The sequence below is a fragment of the Ambystoma mexicanum genome, chromosome 10, assembly GCF_040938575.1.
Source record: "Ambystoma mexicanum isolate Mex_15411 chromosome 10, UKY_AmexF1_1, whole genome shotgun sequence".
NCBI classification, from domain to species: Eukaryota; Metazoa; Chordata; class Amphibia; order Caudata; family Ambystomatidae; genus Ambystoma; species Ambystoma mexicanum.
In genome coordinates, this window is record NC_090932.1 from 678151817 (window position 1) to 678167641 (window position 15825).

General features: G+C 44.2%; 1 protein-coding gene across 3 annotated transcripts in view; it reads right to left on the reverse strand.

The window, feature by feature from the left end:
- Positions 1–15825, reverse strand: part of PLS1 (plastin 1) — a 697248-nt gene that overhangs the window by 301440 nt on the left and 379983 nt on the right. For all 3 annotated transcript variants that reach the window (XM_069618268.1, XM_069618269.1, XM_069618267.1), the window contains exon 3: positions 3557–3720. In XM_069618268.1, the coding sequence (XP_069474369.1) occupies positions 3557–3720 (164 nt within the window). The remainder of the gene's footprint in view (positions 1–3556; positions 3721–15825) is intronic.

Here is a 15825-nt window from a genome sequence, read left to right on the forward strand (position 1 = left end):
TGTGTGTGCATGGGTAGCGGAGTATGTCCTAACAGCTCAGAGGAGACTGAGGTAATGGGTGTGCTCCTAACATAACACCAACCTCAAGAGAGTTCTGTAAAAGAGCAAATAAGGGTCTACTTCTTCCATGAGGATAATGCCAAAGTGTGGCCAGTCGCTTTCATTTTGGTGAAACCAAGACCCTCCCATAGAAATACCACAACCACGTCAAGTGGTGTAGCCAAGAAGTCATTAAAGGGTTGGCCTGAGCCATATACACATGGTGCTAATGCTGGGCTTGCAGTGTGTTGTGCTTTCATCTGCCAGAACAAGTCAGGCCCTAGGGAAAAAAAGAGTGTGTTTTACTTTGACACTGCCCGGTTCCTGTTCAGCATGGAACACCTGGGGACCTAAGTATTAAGGCACCCATGTGCTAGATACTGATTTAAGATTGGTGCTAGTTGAGTCTTTCAACCATAAACTGCTGGTTTGAATGCAATTCTGGTTGCTACTGGTTAGCAACATTTCACTTGGCCTGTGTGAAACGATTTAGCGGTTTGGTCCATTGCCCATGGGATAGGTTTGCATGCTGAACATAACAGCAAACAATCATGTATGTAGTCCTATAAGGTAGGTGACGGACAAGTTTAAAAAGTCGATGCCCATTTTGAGCAGAGCCAGTGCAAAATAAGAACTGTAGACAGCCACCTAGAATGCTACACGCAGAGGGCAATCAGAGGGCGCAATTTAGACACTACAACAGGTGGGGCACCAAAAAGGCTCATTGCCTGGTGCAGCATAAATCCTTGCACCAATTGGCCATCTAGAGATGATTGCACCGAAGTGGAGCGCATCTGTCACCATCACTTTCAAGCCACCACCTTTCACATGCCCTAATCTTCAACTGTAAAGTTCACACTCGCACTCCAGTGTGGAAAGGAGCCCTGCATGATCCAGGGGACATCTGGTGGGGTGACCTATGGGACCAGGTGTCTCCCTAAAACAGTGGATGATGGACCAGAAGGATGATTTGGGGAGGATTCCTTGAGCCCCTAAATTTATCTCTCCCTTCCTTGGCAGGGGACAGGCACAAGGGTAACAACATACCAACAAATGCACAAACTGGTCTTTTAAGAGCCTTCCAAGACAACCCCGGTGACAGGAGAGGTCAATATGCCAGCCATGTAACATAGCCAAGGCATCACAGTGGCAGGAGTTCCAGCCTTTATGAAGACCCTACTGCTGGTAATACTGAACCTTTAAGAGAACCTAGACAAGATGGTCCAGTGGAGTTGGCAGTGCCAGCGCGCTCAGCTCTCCTCAAGTAAGTGATTCCTAAACTGACCAGGGGTAAAGAAGGGGGTGAGCTATGCCAGGAAATCAGGCAAGCAGTCAGCCAATCCTTCCACATAGGCCTCCACGTACATACATGTCCCTAAAGAAAAGTAGTAGCCAGGCCAAAGTCCCACCTCCAAACTGGGAGCTATCCTCAGCAGTGGGACCCACAGCCAGGTCCTATACCACTGATCTAAAGAGAAAGAGGGTGTTTAGAACTCCAAGATGGAGGACTTCAGTCTTTAAGATGTAGTTTGGCAGACACCAAAGATTCACCTAGGACAAGAGAAGGATGGGTTCCACAATCCTTGTGCCAAGCGTGCACATCCGAGTTCCCGTATTTAAGAGAGAGGCTGGAAGCGAGGGCGAAAGCCCTATAAAAGCCCAAGGGATCAGCGAGTCACAGCAGGAGTTTGGAGGCATCAGTTTAGTGCTTGAACACAGGAGCTCAGAGCAGAGAGAAGGTTTGGAGCCAGTTGGTGGAAGGAGCAGATGTATGTGCTTGAGAAGACTCAATCAAGAGCCTAGGAGCTGGAGGAAGGCTGCAAGAGAGTGGAGAGGAAATCAAGCAAAACTGGCAAGAGGGGTGAGAGTGATGGCCCAGAAAAGACAGATGTGGTGTTGAGAACTTGCGAGAGGGTGATTATAAGAGGCAGAAGGTGAACCTCATGATGGGTAGGTGAATATCAGGAGGGGAAGGAAAACATTAGGTTTCCTTGAGCTAGGATATTGGAAGCTGGGAAGGGCCCAAATTGGGGTATAGGAAGGGGCCCAAAGAGGCCAAGAAGAAGGTGTCGACAGAACAACTCCGGGGGTAACGTTCTGGGAGTAAAGAGGTGCCCAAAGTCTGAATCAACAGGGCTGCAAGCAAAGGGTCAAAGAAGCAGGTGTAGGGAAAGAGCCGGGAACAGCTGATGAAAGGTGAAGGCAAGAGCTGGAGATAGAAGAGCAAGAGTAATGCATCATTTCAAGCCTGATCAAAGAAGTTGCAGACAAGTTCGGGGAGCAGACAAATGAGAGGTGCCCGATGTTTAGGGGGTGCAAGAGGCCAGGGCTAGCGGTGCGGTTTAACCTAGTCAAAGACAGGTTGAGTTCACTTGCCCATTCTCTCACCCTGCTACCCTCTCAGGGCCCATGAGAGGAAGTGTACATCTCCTGCTGCCTCTTCGGCCCATCTGGTTGGAAACGGGTTCTCTGGAGAAACCAACACCCCCCACCCTTTAACTCCCCAAGGAAAAGAGTCTTGAGCTATTCAGTCTGATCTCAACAAAGGGGAGACCCTCACCAGATATAGGAATCCCTGGAAATCCTGGCAGAAGAAAGCCAGCAAAAAGAAAACGGTGTGGAGAACCCTGAAGCCTGAATTTGAAATTATCAGGGAGGCCCCCAAACTTTCCCAGGTGTCTATCGACTTGGGCCCAGGACTGTTGTCAAATCCCACTGTGGGCAGGGTACTGTAAAACAGGCCCGAACCCAGGACAAACGGCTCTGCACTTTTAAGTGATTCAGGCACTTTACTTGAGTTGGGCTTTTCAGTTCACCTTGAAAATTCTGGCACTTTGGCTGAGGTTATTGTTACTGTTGTTCATCATATTGCCCAACCCTATAACCAGTCTCCAACAAAACATCTTGTACTTAAGCTATTGCGTGTGTCTGGTCTGTCGATTCCATGTCCGTCCCTTGACAACAGCAAGATGAGCAAAGTGAACCATGATGAGTCTCAGCCTATGGGTTGGTGCTCAGCCAGCTACTAGCATTAGTGCTGGGGCTGAATCCCAGCTCCAACCTGCAAAAGTTATCATTATGATGTGCACCAGCATAAATGGCAGAATCCAGCAGTGTATATAGTGGGATTCCAAATAGTGATTTCCTGGTATGTTTCGGAAAGGACTTTGGGCTGACGATCTTCATTAAGACTACATCTTCCTTGTTTATCAGTAGACATACACTAAGAAACAATTCCTTGCAAAGAATGGAGCATCGGCGTGTGCGGTACATTTAGTACACTTCATGGGACAAATTTCATCAAGGCATTATTAGCAAATTATCCAGTTTGTTTTACTCAGCGTGGTCACTAAAGTGTCCACCACACATCCTGATGGCGTGTGCATTTCAGAGAGGCAGCTCCGAAGAGAACATGCAAATGTATTCCAATCAATAAAGCCTGATCGATTTTCTTGCCAAGACAAATACTGTCCATGCAAACTCAATGCGATGAGTTTAAATGGATGCACGTACTCACCGATACAAATTCTTCAAAGTTGATTTTGCTGTCTTTATTTTGGTCCGCCACGACTAGAATCTTTTCAACAATTTCCCTCACTTTGTAGCCAGGCAATGGGAGATTTGCTTCTTTGAACAGATCCTGAAGTTCATAATCACTTACATAGCCACTGTTGTCAATGTCTGCAAAAGTAAAAAGCACACATGAGCTGGATGCAGTAGCACAAGGAATTTAAGCAGCCACTGACAGCCCTCACACGATTTAGACATTCTTTCTCTTACTTTATTTATTGAAGCTTTGCACAAGGCTGGTGCCCACCCCACTATCTTATTTGACCAAGAGCTAGAAAAACACCTTTGCTGAAGACCACAACACCCTTTAAATATTTTCTTTTGCTCGAAGATCAAACTAAGGCATGCGTGTTATCAATAATTGGCAAAAGTGTCAAGAGTAGTACAATGGAAAAGAAAGGAGAACCTGTACATCTTTAATAACCGGTCAAATGAAAATGTGTAGTGGATGTTGCTTTAATGGGAGGGCAGTGATAATATTTGTTGTGCTTCCACTCCTTTTCTATGATTAACTATGATATTAAATGGTTGAAACCACCATCACCCCTCCCCTTTAAACACCTGCCAAAGGTCTCACAAAATGGAAGTAACCAGTTTGAATAACTGGTTTAGCAGCGCACAGAAAGTTGTTCAAATCAACCCAAAACTATCATGAAGTAATTAGCTCTGTGGAAGTCATTCTTTTTGCAAACAAAATGTCCAATTATTGCTAGCCTGACATTGAATATGTTGCATTTGGGATTGCCATACAGTATGCTTTGTGTCCCAAAACAACAAAATGTTAAATGCCATTTTAACATACTTTGCACACTTTGAGAAAAATAACAATCACTTTGTGATTTACACAACTTTCTTGCTTTTGTATTAAAGTTTTTTTTTTTAATGTATTTAACTTAACCTCTTTACTTTATGGTTTCTTTTCATTACAGTTATTTTACCTCTCTATTTTTAGATATTCAATATTTTGCACTCTTGTTTGGTGCCGCTTTATTTTCTACAGTACATTTATAACACAGTATACTGTGGCACACAATAGAACTTAAGGCCTCCACCTATAGCTAGGTCCATTGGCTCAAAGACTGCTGTGCCATAGTCTGGTCATGTATTTCCACGACTCACCTCGATCGAAGTAAGACCAAGTTTGCCCTACTCATGGCTGATGTGACAATTCAAGGGTATTCGTCCCATCTCCACAAGGGGGAATCCTACTTTGAGGCTGGGGAGGTGAGCCCACTCTGCAAGACCCTCCCTAGGGCTCTGAGAACCTCACTGGGAGAGACTCCACCTTAGGGTAGAAGGGCTCACGTCCCTGTGAGGAAACCCATAGACCCTCCAGCCTAGTAGCATATATGGGACTATCAACTCTAAAGAACATTGCAATACCTAGAGACTTGGCTGAAGGCAAAACTAAAATGTACCTTGATTAACAAGGAAAAAGGATCTGTCTCTTCAAGAAAAGACATACAAATAACAGACGAGGAGACCGAGGAGAGAGACCACACCAAGGAGAATCAAAGCACAGAGAGAGAGATGAATGTAATCAGGGGAAGCCCCCTGACAATGTGACGCCTGGAAAAGGCAGAGTCAAGGAGAGCCACACAGCCTGCGACTTTGACAAAGCTCCTGAATGCCAGAGGAAACAGCTAGAGTCCTGGAGGTTACTGGCAGAGAGACGCAGAGGAGAGGAGAATGGCAATTCCTGTGGTGGTGTGACCACAACAACTTTGTGGTGGGCTGTGCAGCCATCGAACAACACTGAAACCACCCAGCTGGGGAGTCGGCAAGATGCTCTGCGACCCATAGCCATACCTGGTTGCAACGAGGGCGAAGGCCGAGGATGGCTCACTAATAGCGTCAAGAAGCACGAGAAGGCAAACGGAGGAAACCAACTCGAGTGAGTGCCAAGCCCAAGAGTGTTCCCCTGCAGACCCAAAGGTAACAGGGAAACGGGAGAAACAGGAGGCCACCGGGACATCATTATAAAGTGGGAGAAACTTGTACCAGTAGAAGTGGCGAGTTACTAAACATAAATTCATTTAATCTGAACTGTGCTACAGCAATAAAGAGGATAACGAATAAGCCTGAAGGAGAAGGCATTAAGACTTCTGTCCAAATATCCTGGGAAGAGGGGAAAAGACCCCAGAGATTAGAGATAAAGAGCGGAACAATCTAGAGAAAGTATTCCATGAATCTGAATGTGAACTGAATGCAAGTGAGCTAGATGAGGAAAAGGTTGATCAAGTAGAGCAACCCCAGAAGAAGAAGGGGAGACTCAAACCACGAGAAAGTATATCCAATCTGAGGAAGCCTGGATTACAAGAGACAGGAAGACATACAAGTCTGGGCCAAAGAATAGGAAAGAGTGAAATAAAGGTCTGCTGAAAAGCTACCGGTAAAGGGCAGATAAAACCCAAGAACATTGTGAAAGAGTTACAAGACTTAATCCGGAAGGTGGCAAGAGGTTAATTAAAGATTTTATATTAAAGAGAATTTTGGAATAAAGAAGAGACTTTTTCCGTCAGACAAACTAAGAGTGGGGAAATATTCTCCTAGTATAATTTAAGTTAGTTAAAATAGTGTTAAGGTCAGTTAGAACTAGCTTTTGATGGTGGAGCTATTCCTTTGGGACTTCCTGATGACTGACAATCATCTTTAGTTATTTACATAGGCAGGGACATCCCTCCAGCAATAGGGGAAGATAGACCTTATCCATATTATTTGAATAAATATCATTCATAATGTTATTAAGTGTCCATCTCCTTCTTCTGACCCACCACACTGGACAAAATACAATTTTCACAGTCGCTCCAGACACCAAATTACTTGGTTTCTATATGGGCACACAACTCAAACCTACATTTAAAAATCCCAAACCATTTGGTACCAATTGGAACTGCTCATGAAAAGAAGGCCCCACCACACAGTCTCCAAGTTCAATGCCAAAGTCTAGGCAAAGGTCTGCAACCTGCAGCTTTGCAGATGGTTTGGACTACAACTTTCATGATTCGTCCTGGCCAGCTTAGTCATGGGTTTGGGAAGGGAGTTGTAGTCGATATAATCTGGAGAGGCGAAGGTCTAGGTCCACATCAAACACAGAAGGGAGCAACAGACCCATCACAGGTCTCCAAGACACCCTTCCAATTGCCCGGAAAGTACTAAATGCGGCCGTTTAAATCCCCACAGCTATTGAAAATAGGACCATATCAGCCCCACGTTTGTTTTTCTCCACTGGCTGCCTGTCTAAACCCGCTTTGTTTTTAGAACATGCTGCATGATATTGAAGGTGCTTCATAATCAAGGATCCGGATACTCCACCAACAATTTCTTACTCTACCTAAAGCCAGGCTATAGCAGGGCTGTACATTCTGAGTTGCAAGAACGAAAAGACCCACAAGCAGACCTTCTTAAATGCAAACCTTACATTTGGCAATCACTCCTTCCCTAATAAGCTTCACAAAGGTACCTATACAATTCCACTTCAGGTAACATGTTCTTGGCCCCAGTTACCAAGCGGCCATTGAAAGGGCCTTTGTACAGACCATGGGACAGCCTTGAACCCTAAGACATTGTGCTCACCCCCTCTCTCAGGGAAACTCCCCCTCCCGAAACTATCGCCAAATCATTGCTCCTTCAATCTGTACTCCAAGCCAGGTTTGCTTTTTATGTGTAGGTTTGTTAACCCTCAACTCTGCCCTATGTATGAACAGCAGTGTGTTGACTTGATATATTTGGCTTGTGCTTCATAAGCAGAAATAAATAAAATGAGGAGCAATATTATGGCTGCAACACTCGTTCATGGGTGCATTTTAATTGTGTTTCCAACTGTGTAATCGGTGAAGAATTAATTGCTTGATGTGTGATATATTCTATGCATTTGTTTATGTGTTGTTTACAAATGTGGCTTTAGTGGTGGGGAATTCAACAGCATTCTATATATTCTGTATATTTCAAATGTCTAAACATAAATTGCTATTTTTAAACACTGGATTCATGATAACCATGTTTACATGGCATGTGATATATGGGAGCTTCATTGGGGTGCAACACCTATGACTCTGCAAGTGTGGAAGCCATCTAGAGTACTGCGACTGGCTCCCAGAGGGATCACTGCCTTCTGTGAGGGGTCAGAAATGAAAGCCTGGTTAAAGACATTTATTAAAATATATGGTTTGGGAAAAGGCCTCTATAGCCCTGCGCTAAGAGGAACTCCTTACCTAAAAACCAAAAAACTAAGAAACAGTCTGTGTCAGGCTGTCAGAAATCAAAAGCCGTCCTTGAATCCAAAACATGTGACCCTCACACTAAAACAAAAAACAACAAAGTGATAAGGGAAATGTCTTCAACCTGATATTGGCAAAAATATGTTCATAAATAAAAATAAAATAGCTCCAACTGAAATGTTCTTCAAGATGGAAAAACCTTGATTCCCGAGGCTGACTCCCTGTCCCTGGATTCTTCAATGCTTGAACAATGTCTTTGTGTCTAACAGTTCCTTGTATCTTTTCTCAGCCGACAATACAATACTTCTGTTAGGTAAAAAGTGTTTTATCCTTATCAGTCTTTCTTTAATACAAGTTTCTTTGTGTTTCAAAATACTGTCACTCTCAACTGCCTGGTAAACACTCCTGCTAGGACTTCTCTGATACTTCCAAATGCCTGGTATACTCTCCTGCCAGGACTTCTCTTGTGCCTTCAATTTCCTGGTGTGTTTCTCTTTGCCAAGACCTTCCCTTGGAATGTCACTTGCCTGGTATATCCTTGCCATGACTTCACTTGTATATTTTCAAATGCCCGCTGGGCTTCTCTCTCATGCTTCACAGTTTCTTGTTACTTTCACTTTTACATATACCCTCTTTGGCTTGGTATATCTGTTTTAGGCTTCCCCCCACATCTGCAATCCATATGCACATATGATATTGGGGTCTTATTTGGCTCTCAGCTCTTTTCACTTGCAAACACAGTTCTGCTTCTTCTTGACTCTGTTGCTTTAAAATATTCCGTTTCTTTTTGGCGCGGTTGCCAAAACACCCCGGGCACCCCACCTGGTCTGGGACGACTCACCAGTTAGTCACAGAATCTTTGGTCCCTTTTACGCTTACAGTGTTCCTCCACCGCTTGCTGCACACGCCGGGTCACTGTGACGTCTCTCCGGCTTTCCACAAGGCTTTGCTTCTGCACGCCTGCTTCTGGTCAGGCTCTGGTAAGGACAACGCTGCCTTCATGAGCTGCCAAGCGCCCAGAAATCTCCTCTCGACTCCCAGCATATGCACTGGCCTTCCGCTCACCCAGCGTGGCTTCCCATCTCTGCAGTCAAGCTTCTCTGCCTCATTGCACTGGCTCGTGTCTCCAGCTTTCTCTTGCCTTTCTGGGGGATCTGATGTCCACCCCTTCGCCTCTGCTTACAATTCGGTTGCCGTTTTTACAACATCCCCTGCGCACCTATGCTTTTTCCCAAACAACTAGTACGTTCAATGAGCTTGAAGTCCTCTCTGGTTTGGATCGATTCCTTCATCTCCCTCGTCGCAGTACTTAGGTGATTATGGGAATAGAAATCCATAGTTGTTACTTGAGGCATGATGCTTAAAGAGTTTCTTTAAATGATTTCATATGACAAATCAGTTTTTGCTGAAGGGAAATTAGAACAAGAAAAGGTTCTCTTGGAGCTTTTATCCTTTGAGTCATGAATGGGAGATTGGTCAAACAAAAGTGTTGAAAAAAGGTCCTCTTGGAGTTTTTATCCCTTCAGTCATGGATGGGAGCTTGGCAAAAAGAGTGTTGTAAAAAGGTTTTCTTGAACATGTTAGAAAACGTTTTCTGGGAGCTTTTAGAAAAAGTATTCTTAGAACTTTTACTTCTTCTAAGTGAAAAAAAGATTTGGTCAGAAAAGTGCTGGAAACAGGTTTCTCTTTTTTCCGTAAAAGGGGGGGGGGGGCAGATACATGGCAATAGGCCATTAGGGTGTTGGAGAAATTGGTGAATACTGTGCCTTAATCCAATGGAGCTGTGTCATCCCCCCAGTAGTCGTCTCCTCCGATCTGGTCCTCCCTCATGTAGCCGCACCTAGCGTCACATTACAGCGCCTCGATGCCTATGGGCTGTTTGCGCACTTTATAGATTTGATAAATAAAGAAATAGAATCAGGTAGCTGCTGCCGTTCCCTGGCCACATGGGAGGAGGTCACCACCGGGGGAATACATGATGACTCCAATGGATTCCTCACATACTCTTCCCCTTAAAACCTGGCTTCCCGCACAAGGGTTACTATTTTGATACTGATCAACGAATTGGGGTTTGTTTTACCGTGGCAGAAAGGTCCATCACAGAAATAACTGCATGAGAAATGTACGATATATATAAAGGTTCGTTCCTAACCCCTGTCCACACCCCCACAACCCTACTTACCTTTCACCTCGACGCGCGGTGTCCCTGCAACGCTGGTTCCCTTTCACTTCTGTGATCGGGAACCGGCGCTGCAGGGTCCTTTGCTTTTTTTCTTTTTTGTCTGGCAGCTGCGGGGGTGTCCCCCGCAACCGCTGCTCACTATACTGTAAAGTATGGTAAGCGGGGTGTTGCGGGGGACACCCCGCAGCTCCTGCATTTTTTTGTTTTTTTCAGATCGGCTGCAGGGGTGTCCCCTGCAACCACCGAAGGCTTTTTTTTTTCTGGGTCAGCTGCGGGGACGTCCCCTGCAACCTCTGTTTTTCTTTTTTCTTTTACCTACCCCACCAAAACATACATACCAGAAAAGGTTCAAACTTTTTGTAGGTCAAACTTTTGGTGGTATGTATTTTAGGTCTTAAGGTGGGGTAGGTAAATTGGATTCGGTCATTTCGGCCGAATCCTGATCAGCAGCCCCCTCTTAGGTGAGAAGATATTCTTTGAATTTCGTTTCCCATTTGCAAACAGGGCCTTCTAAAGCAAAACCATCGTCCTTGCATGAACAAAAAGGGGACTAAGTAAGAAGTTTCCTGTTGGCCTTTTTTGTAGCTTTTTTGTAGCTTCAAAGCTAAGAAAATTGGTGCCAATAATTGCTTCTACTGGTAACCCTGGATTAACGTCCTTTAGTCTATTCCATTACTCATCTGTCTAAATGAAGATCATCAGTAATCACCCCTACCTATTAGTCCTGAAAGAATGGACTTGGTGTGTCACACAAATTTATACATTAAATCATTTTAACGCCTTATAGTCTTTTTTCAGTTGTTGTGAGTGAGGCACTAGCGTACGTGTTAATACGGTGTATTCAGGACCGCGGTTTTGGGGTCCTGTGAAAGGAATCCAGTTCTAGTCACGCTGTGTTCACGGAGGCGACTGGAAGTAAGATCCACGGCTCCGAGACAGCTTTTGATCTGTGTCCAAGAACTGAGGCAATGCCGCTAGCTCTATTGGGTCTCATGAGAGTGTTCATGTTGCAATTTAGAGATTGGCTCCGTAGTGAAGATTAAAGGTTTTGGAACCTGGAGGGTGACTTGGAGTACCCATTTAAGAAAAAAAAACATGATTCTAGGAGTTTTACTGCTATTGGATGGGACAGTATCCCTAGCGCTACTTACTATCACTCATTGAGGTGACTCCTTTGTTGGATTACCTTACCCTTTGACTCAGGATCACATGGTGGTGAAAACTTATGCAAAAAGGTTCTCTCCCCTGAAGAAAGTTCTAGCATTTGGAAGCCTGAAGAACCGAAACATGTTGGGATATGTTGTTAATCGACACGTTGTTTAATGTTTAGTGGATGTTAATCATCATATGTCTGTGAATTCTGTAATGTTGTAAACATTGTGATATATTTCATCCCATTAGATTGGTGTTATACCCACCGTGTGGGTTATTATCTTGGGTTTCATAGTGTGTTTTAAAACAAGTTGTTTTAACAATGTTTTATCAACTTTTGAATATAAAAATTTAAATGATTTAATGTATACATTTGTGTGACACACCAAGTCCATTCTTTCAGGACTAATATTTAGGGGTGATTGCTGATCATCTTCATTTAAACAGATGAGTAATGGAATAGACTAAAGGACGTGTACCTTTTCTCCTTTGTGTACATATATTTATGGTTAGCCTCGAACCATGGAGTTAGGTTTCCTACAAGGCATCAGTGATCTTATGTATACTGAACCCTGGATTAACAGCAGCATTCATTTCTGTGGACTCCCCTTGTACTTGGATGGTAACTGAAGTCTTATGAAATATCTCCTCGTCCCCATGGACACAGGTAATTGTTATTGGAGTTCCCTTTTTCAGGTCTCGGGTCGATATCAGGTTAGATCTAACTGCTGTCGGTTTGCTCCCTGAATCAATTAGGGCTTTAACTGTCACTCCAATTACTACAGCAGAGTCATGGGTTTCAAATGGAATACTTGCACACAAGAAATTACTAACAGATTCCATGTCTTCTTTGGGAAAGTTACTTTCCTCCCATTCTTTTCAAACCATATAACCAATCTCCACGGGCTCTTCTTTCTTATTGGAAGGATGCTGTTGAGCTAAATGTCCTATTTGCCCGCATGAAAAGCATACCAGTCAGAGGTAAATCTATCTCGGCCTAAACTATCAAGCTCAATTTACTGTTGGGCCTTATGCCATAGTCCAACTGTCTAAAACTGTCCAACAAAGAGTACCCTGAAAAATAAGTTGTCTGTGTTTGATGGAGAAGACAAACGTAGTCAGGATCTTTTGTTTAACACTAAGAACTCTGTTGCATGACTTGACTTTGAACACAAAGTCCTCGAATCCCAGTTGTTGGATGATAAATCGCATTGGGCTTTACACGAGAAACAATAATTACATTTTAGTGGGATCCCAGTTTGTGTCAGTTGGTTCAGCATCCCACTTCTAAAAGCATATGTGAGGGGTCAGAAATGAAAGCCAGACACAAAGTTGTCATTTTTTTGTTAAAGACTTTTATAAAATGATAAGGGTTGGGAAAATGCCTCTCTAGCCATGCTCTAAGAGGAATTCCCTACCCAAAAACCAAAAAACAAAGGAAGAGTCTGTGTCAGAATGCCAGAAATCAAAAGCCGTTCTTATGCCGCAACGTTCTATCGTGACCCTCACACTAAAACAAAAACAACAAAGTGATAAGGGAAATGTCTTCAACCGGATATAGCTACACCCAGGGTCAGGATCAGGTAGCGGCTGCCATCCCCAGGCCACATGGGAGGAGGTCACCACTGGGAATAGGTGATGACTCCATTGGATTCATCACATACCCTTCCCCTTAAGACCCGGCTTCCCGCACAAGGGTTACTATTTTGATACAGATCATCAGCACCCCCTCCATGAAGAACATAGTCTTTAGCTTTCACTTCCTATTTCCAAACAGTGCTTTCTAAAGCAAAACCATCTTCCTTACATGAATAAAAAGGGGAATGAAGAAGAGGTTTCCTGTTCGGCATTTTTTGTATAGTTTCAAAGTTAGGAAAATCAGTGCCAATTACTGCTTCATCTGGTAACCCTAGAATAACAGCAGCATTAATTTCTGTGGACTCCCCTTGTACTTGGATGTTAAAAGGGATCTTATATCTCCTCATCCCCATAAACACAGATAATTTTTATGGGAGTTCCCCTTTTCAGGTCTTGGATCGATATCAGGTTAGATCTTACTGCTGTATGTTTACTCCCTGAATCAGTTAGGGCTTTAAAGGGCACTCCAAGTAGTTTTAATCCCTTGAGTCATGAATGGGAGCTTGGTAAAAAGGGTGCTGGAGAAAAAGGTTTTCTTGGAAATTAAAAAAAACGTTTTCTGGGTGCTTTTAGAAAAAGTATTCTTAGAACTTTTACTTATTAGAAGTGAAATGGGAGATCGGTTGGAAAAGTGCTGGGAAAAGGTTCTTTCCCTAAAGGGGGTACAGATACATGACTATAGGCCATTGCGGTGTTCAACATAGGTTTTTTTCCCCATGTGAAATTGGTGAATACCGTGCCTTATCCAATGAAGCCATGTCATCCCCCGGTAGTTGTGGTCCTCCCTCACATAGCCCCCCCCATCCCCCGCAGCACCAGTGTCAGAATCAGGTAGAGGCTGTCGTTCCCTGGCCACACGGGAGAAGGTCACCACCAGGGAATACGTGATGAGGTCACAACCAGGGAATACGTGATGACTCCATTGGATTCATCACAGTCTCCTATTCAGTGTCTCCATGGCATCCAGACCAGGCATCTGAATCTAAGGACCACAAGCAGCAATGGGCAGCTCACTGTTTGGGCCTGTTGGGACTGGGAGGGGCCTGGGGCAAGAACCCCTGCTCAAGCCTTTACACTCATGCACTTCTCATACGCCTCTCTTGGGCTGCATCTTTCACCATTGTCTTCATTTGCCTATTTATTTTACTCTCCATCATTCATCTTGATTTTGCTCCATTCCTCCTTATACTCATTCGTCTCCTTCCCTTCTCTCATAGCCTCCAGTCTCAACATGGTTTAACTACTGTATCGGTTTCCGCCCTTCCCATCTTCCTCCTTCCCCCCTGCACTTGCAACCCTAAAATAAGACACTCCCATACTCCCAGGATCTCCAACCTCACCTATCTCTCTCACCCACCTCCAATAACACTTTCACTTGGTTCTGCAATTCACAATCCCTCTGCAACAATTCTTCCTACATCACTGACAACTTCGACTCTTATCACCTTGAACTTTCACTTCTTCAGACCCCTCCAGGATATTGTTATATGAAATGGAATTTTTTTTGGCATGCATAAAAAAGCTCATTTTGCAGCACAAAATTGTATTTATTGCAGCATTTTTGCAGCACATTTCTTATTGAGTGGAGAGTGCAAGATTTGCACAATGCAGGAATGAGGCAGTGTGTGAGTCTAGAAGAGAGCCAGGTCGTCATTTTGTGTACCCTTTTGTATCAATTTAATAGGAAGGGTCCCAGATGTCACTGGCTTGACAGAACAGTGTTTGTTTTGCTCTTCTTTTTTTTTGGTTTAATGTGAATGCTGTAAGGAAGGCATGGTATCAAAGTAAGACAGACACCAGTGATCAGAGTTCAAGGGTGTTTATTGAAGTTTATCAAGGGTGTCATAAACACCTATCCAAACATAAATCTAAGATGGGAGCAAGCTACAAACATCAAATAAAATAAGGCAGTCCTAGTGGAGTCTCGTAAAAATAAATGGGCCTAAGGTAAAAAACCTATTGCCAATCCTTACCACTAATTGAAAAATAGTGTGGGGAAATGTTCATGAAAAGGAAAGAAGTGTTCACAAAATGATAAATCAGGATGTTAAGGCAGTTGGCCTCCCTTCCCCAGGTTTTCAGCACGGGACAAGGCGGTTCACTAGAGCATACCACACTCTTTGGCTTCTATGGCATGAGGACGCAATTCCATAACAAGCATCAGCGCCTTTTATGCCCAAGTCTCTTAGGTTATCAAAAGTCTCTTGATTGAGGGGGCCTGATGTATCAAACAAACAAAATGTGTTTTCCTCTCATAGGCATTCAATTCGGATTATGATTCACTTTTCACCCTGGATCCCCCTCACCTGGGCTCAGATCCATTTTTACAATGCTCGTTACTTTGGACCCCCCCTCATCCGGGCTCAGATCCCCCTCTTCTGGGCTCAGATCCACCTTTACAATGTTCAGACAACACTCTTTCTCAGGAGACTCATGGTTCACTCAGGATCCCCCCCAGCCGGGCTCAGATCCTCCCTCTTTACACAATTTGTCTCCCTCAGCTGGGCTCAGACCCTTTTCAGTTTGTATATCTTTTCTCGGGTGACTCATGATTCACCCCGGATCCCCCTCAGCCGGGCCCAGATCCCTTTCCACAATTAGTCTCCCTCAGCCGGGCTCGGACCAATTACAGTTTGTATCAGCTATCAAAGAAGTTTGAATGTGCACAGAGTTTGGCTTGACCCATTGCAGGACCACTTCAATTTCACAGTTCACAATTTTACACTCTAAGTTGGATACCTAACAGCGACCTTCGAAAGAGCACCCACGTGGCGCCGGACCACTCTGTATATGGCATCTACCTTGGTTTGAATGTTGCCGCTTGCAACTTTGGTTCTAACACAGAACGGTCTGCTATCAGTCTCCCCGACTCACCGGCTGTGCTGACTTTACTGGTGCGGCTTTGTTGTAGGAGCCAAAAACAGTACCACGGCTGCAACTGCTCCCCCCCACCTCGGCTATTGATGCGGGAGAGCCCTGGGTACCTCCGACACACAAAGCACCTTCCTTCAGCTTTTATTCCCG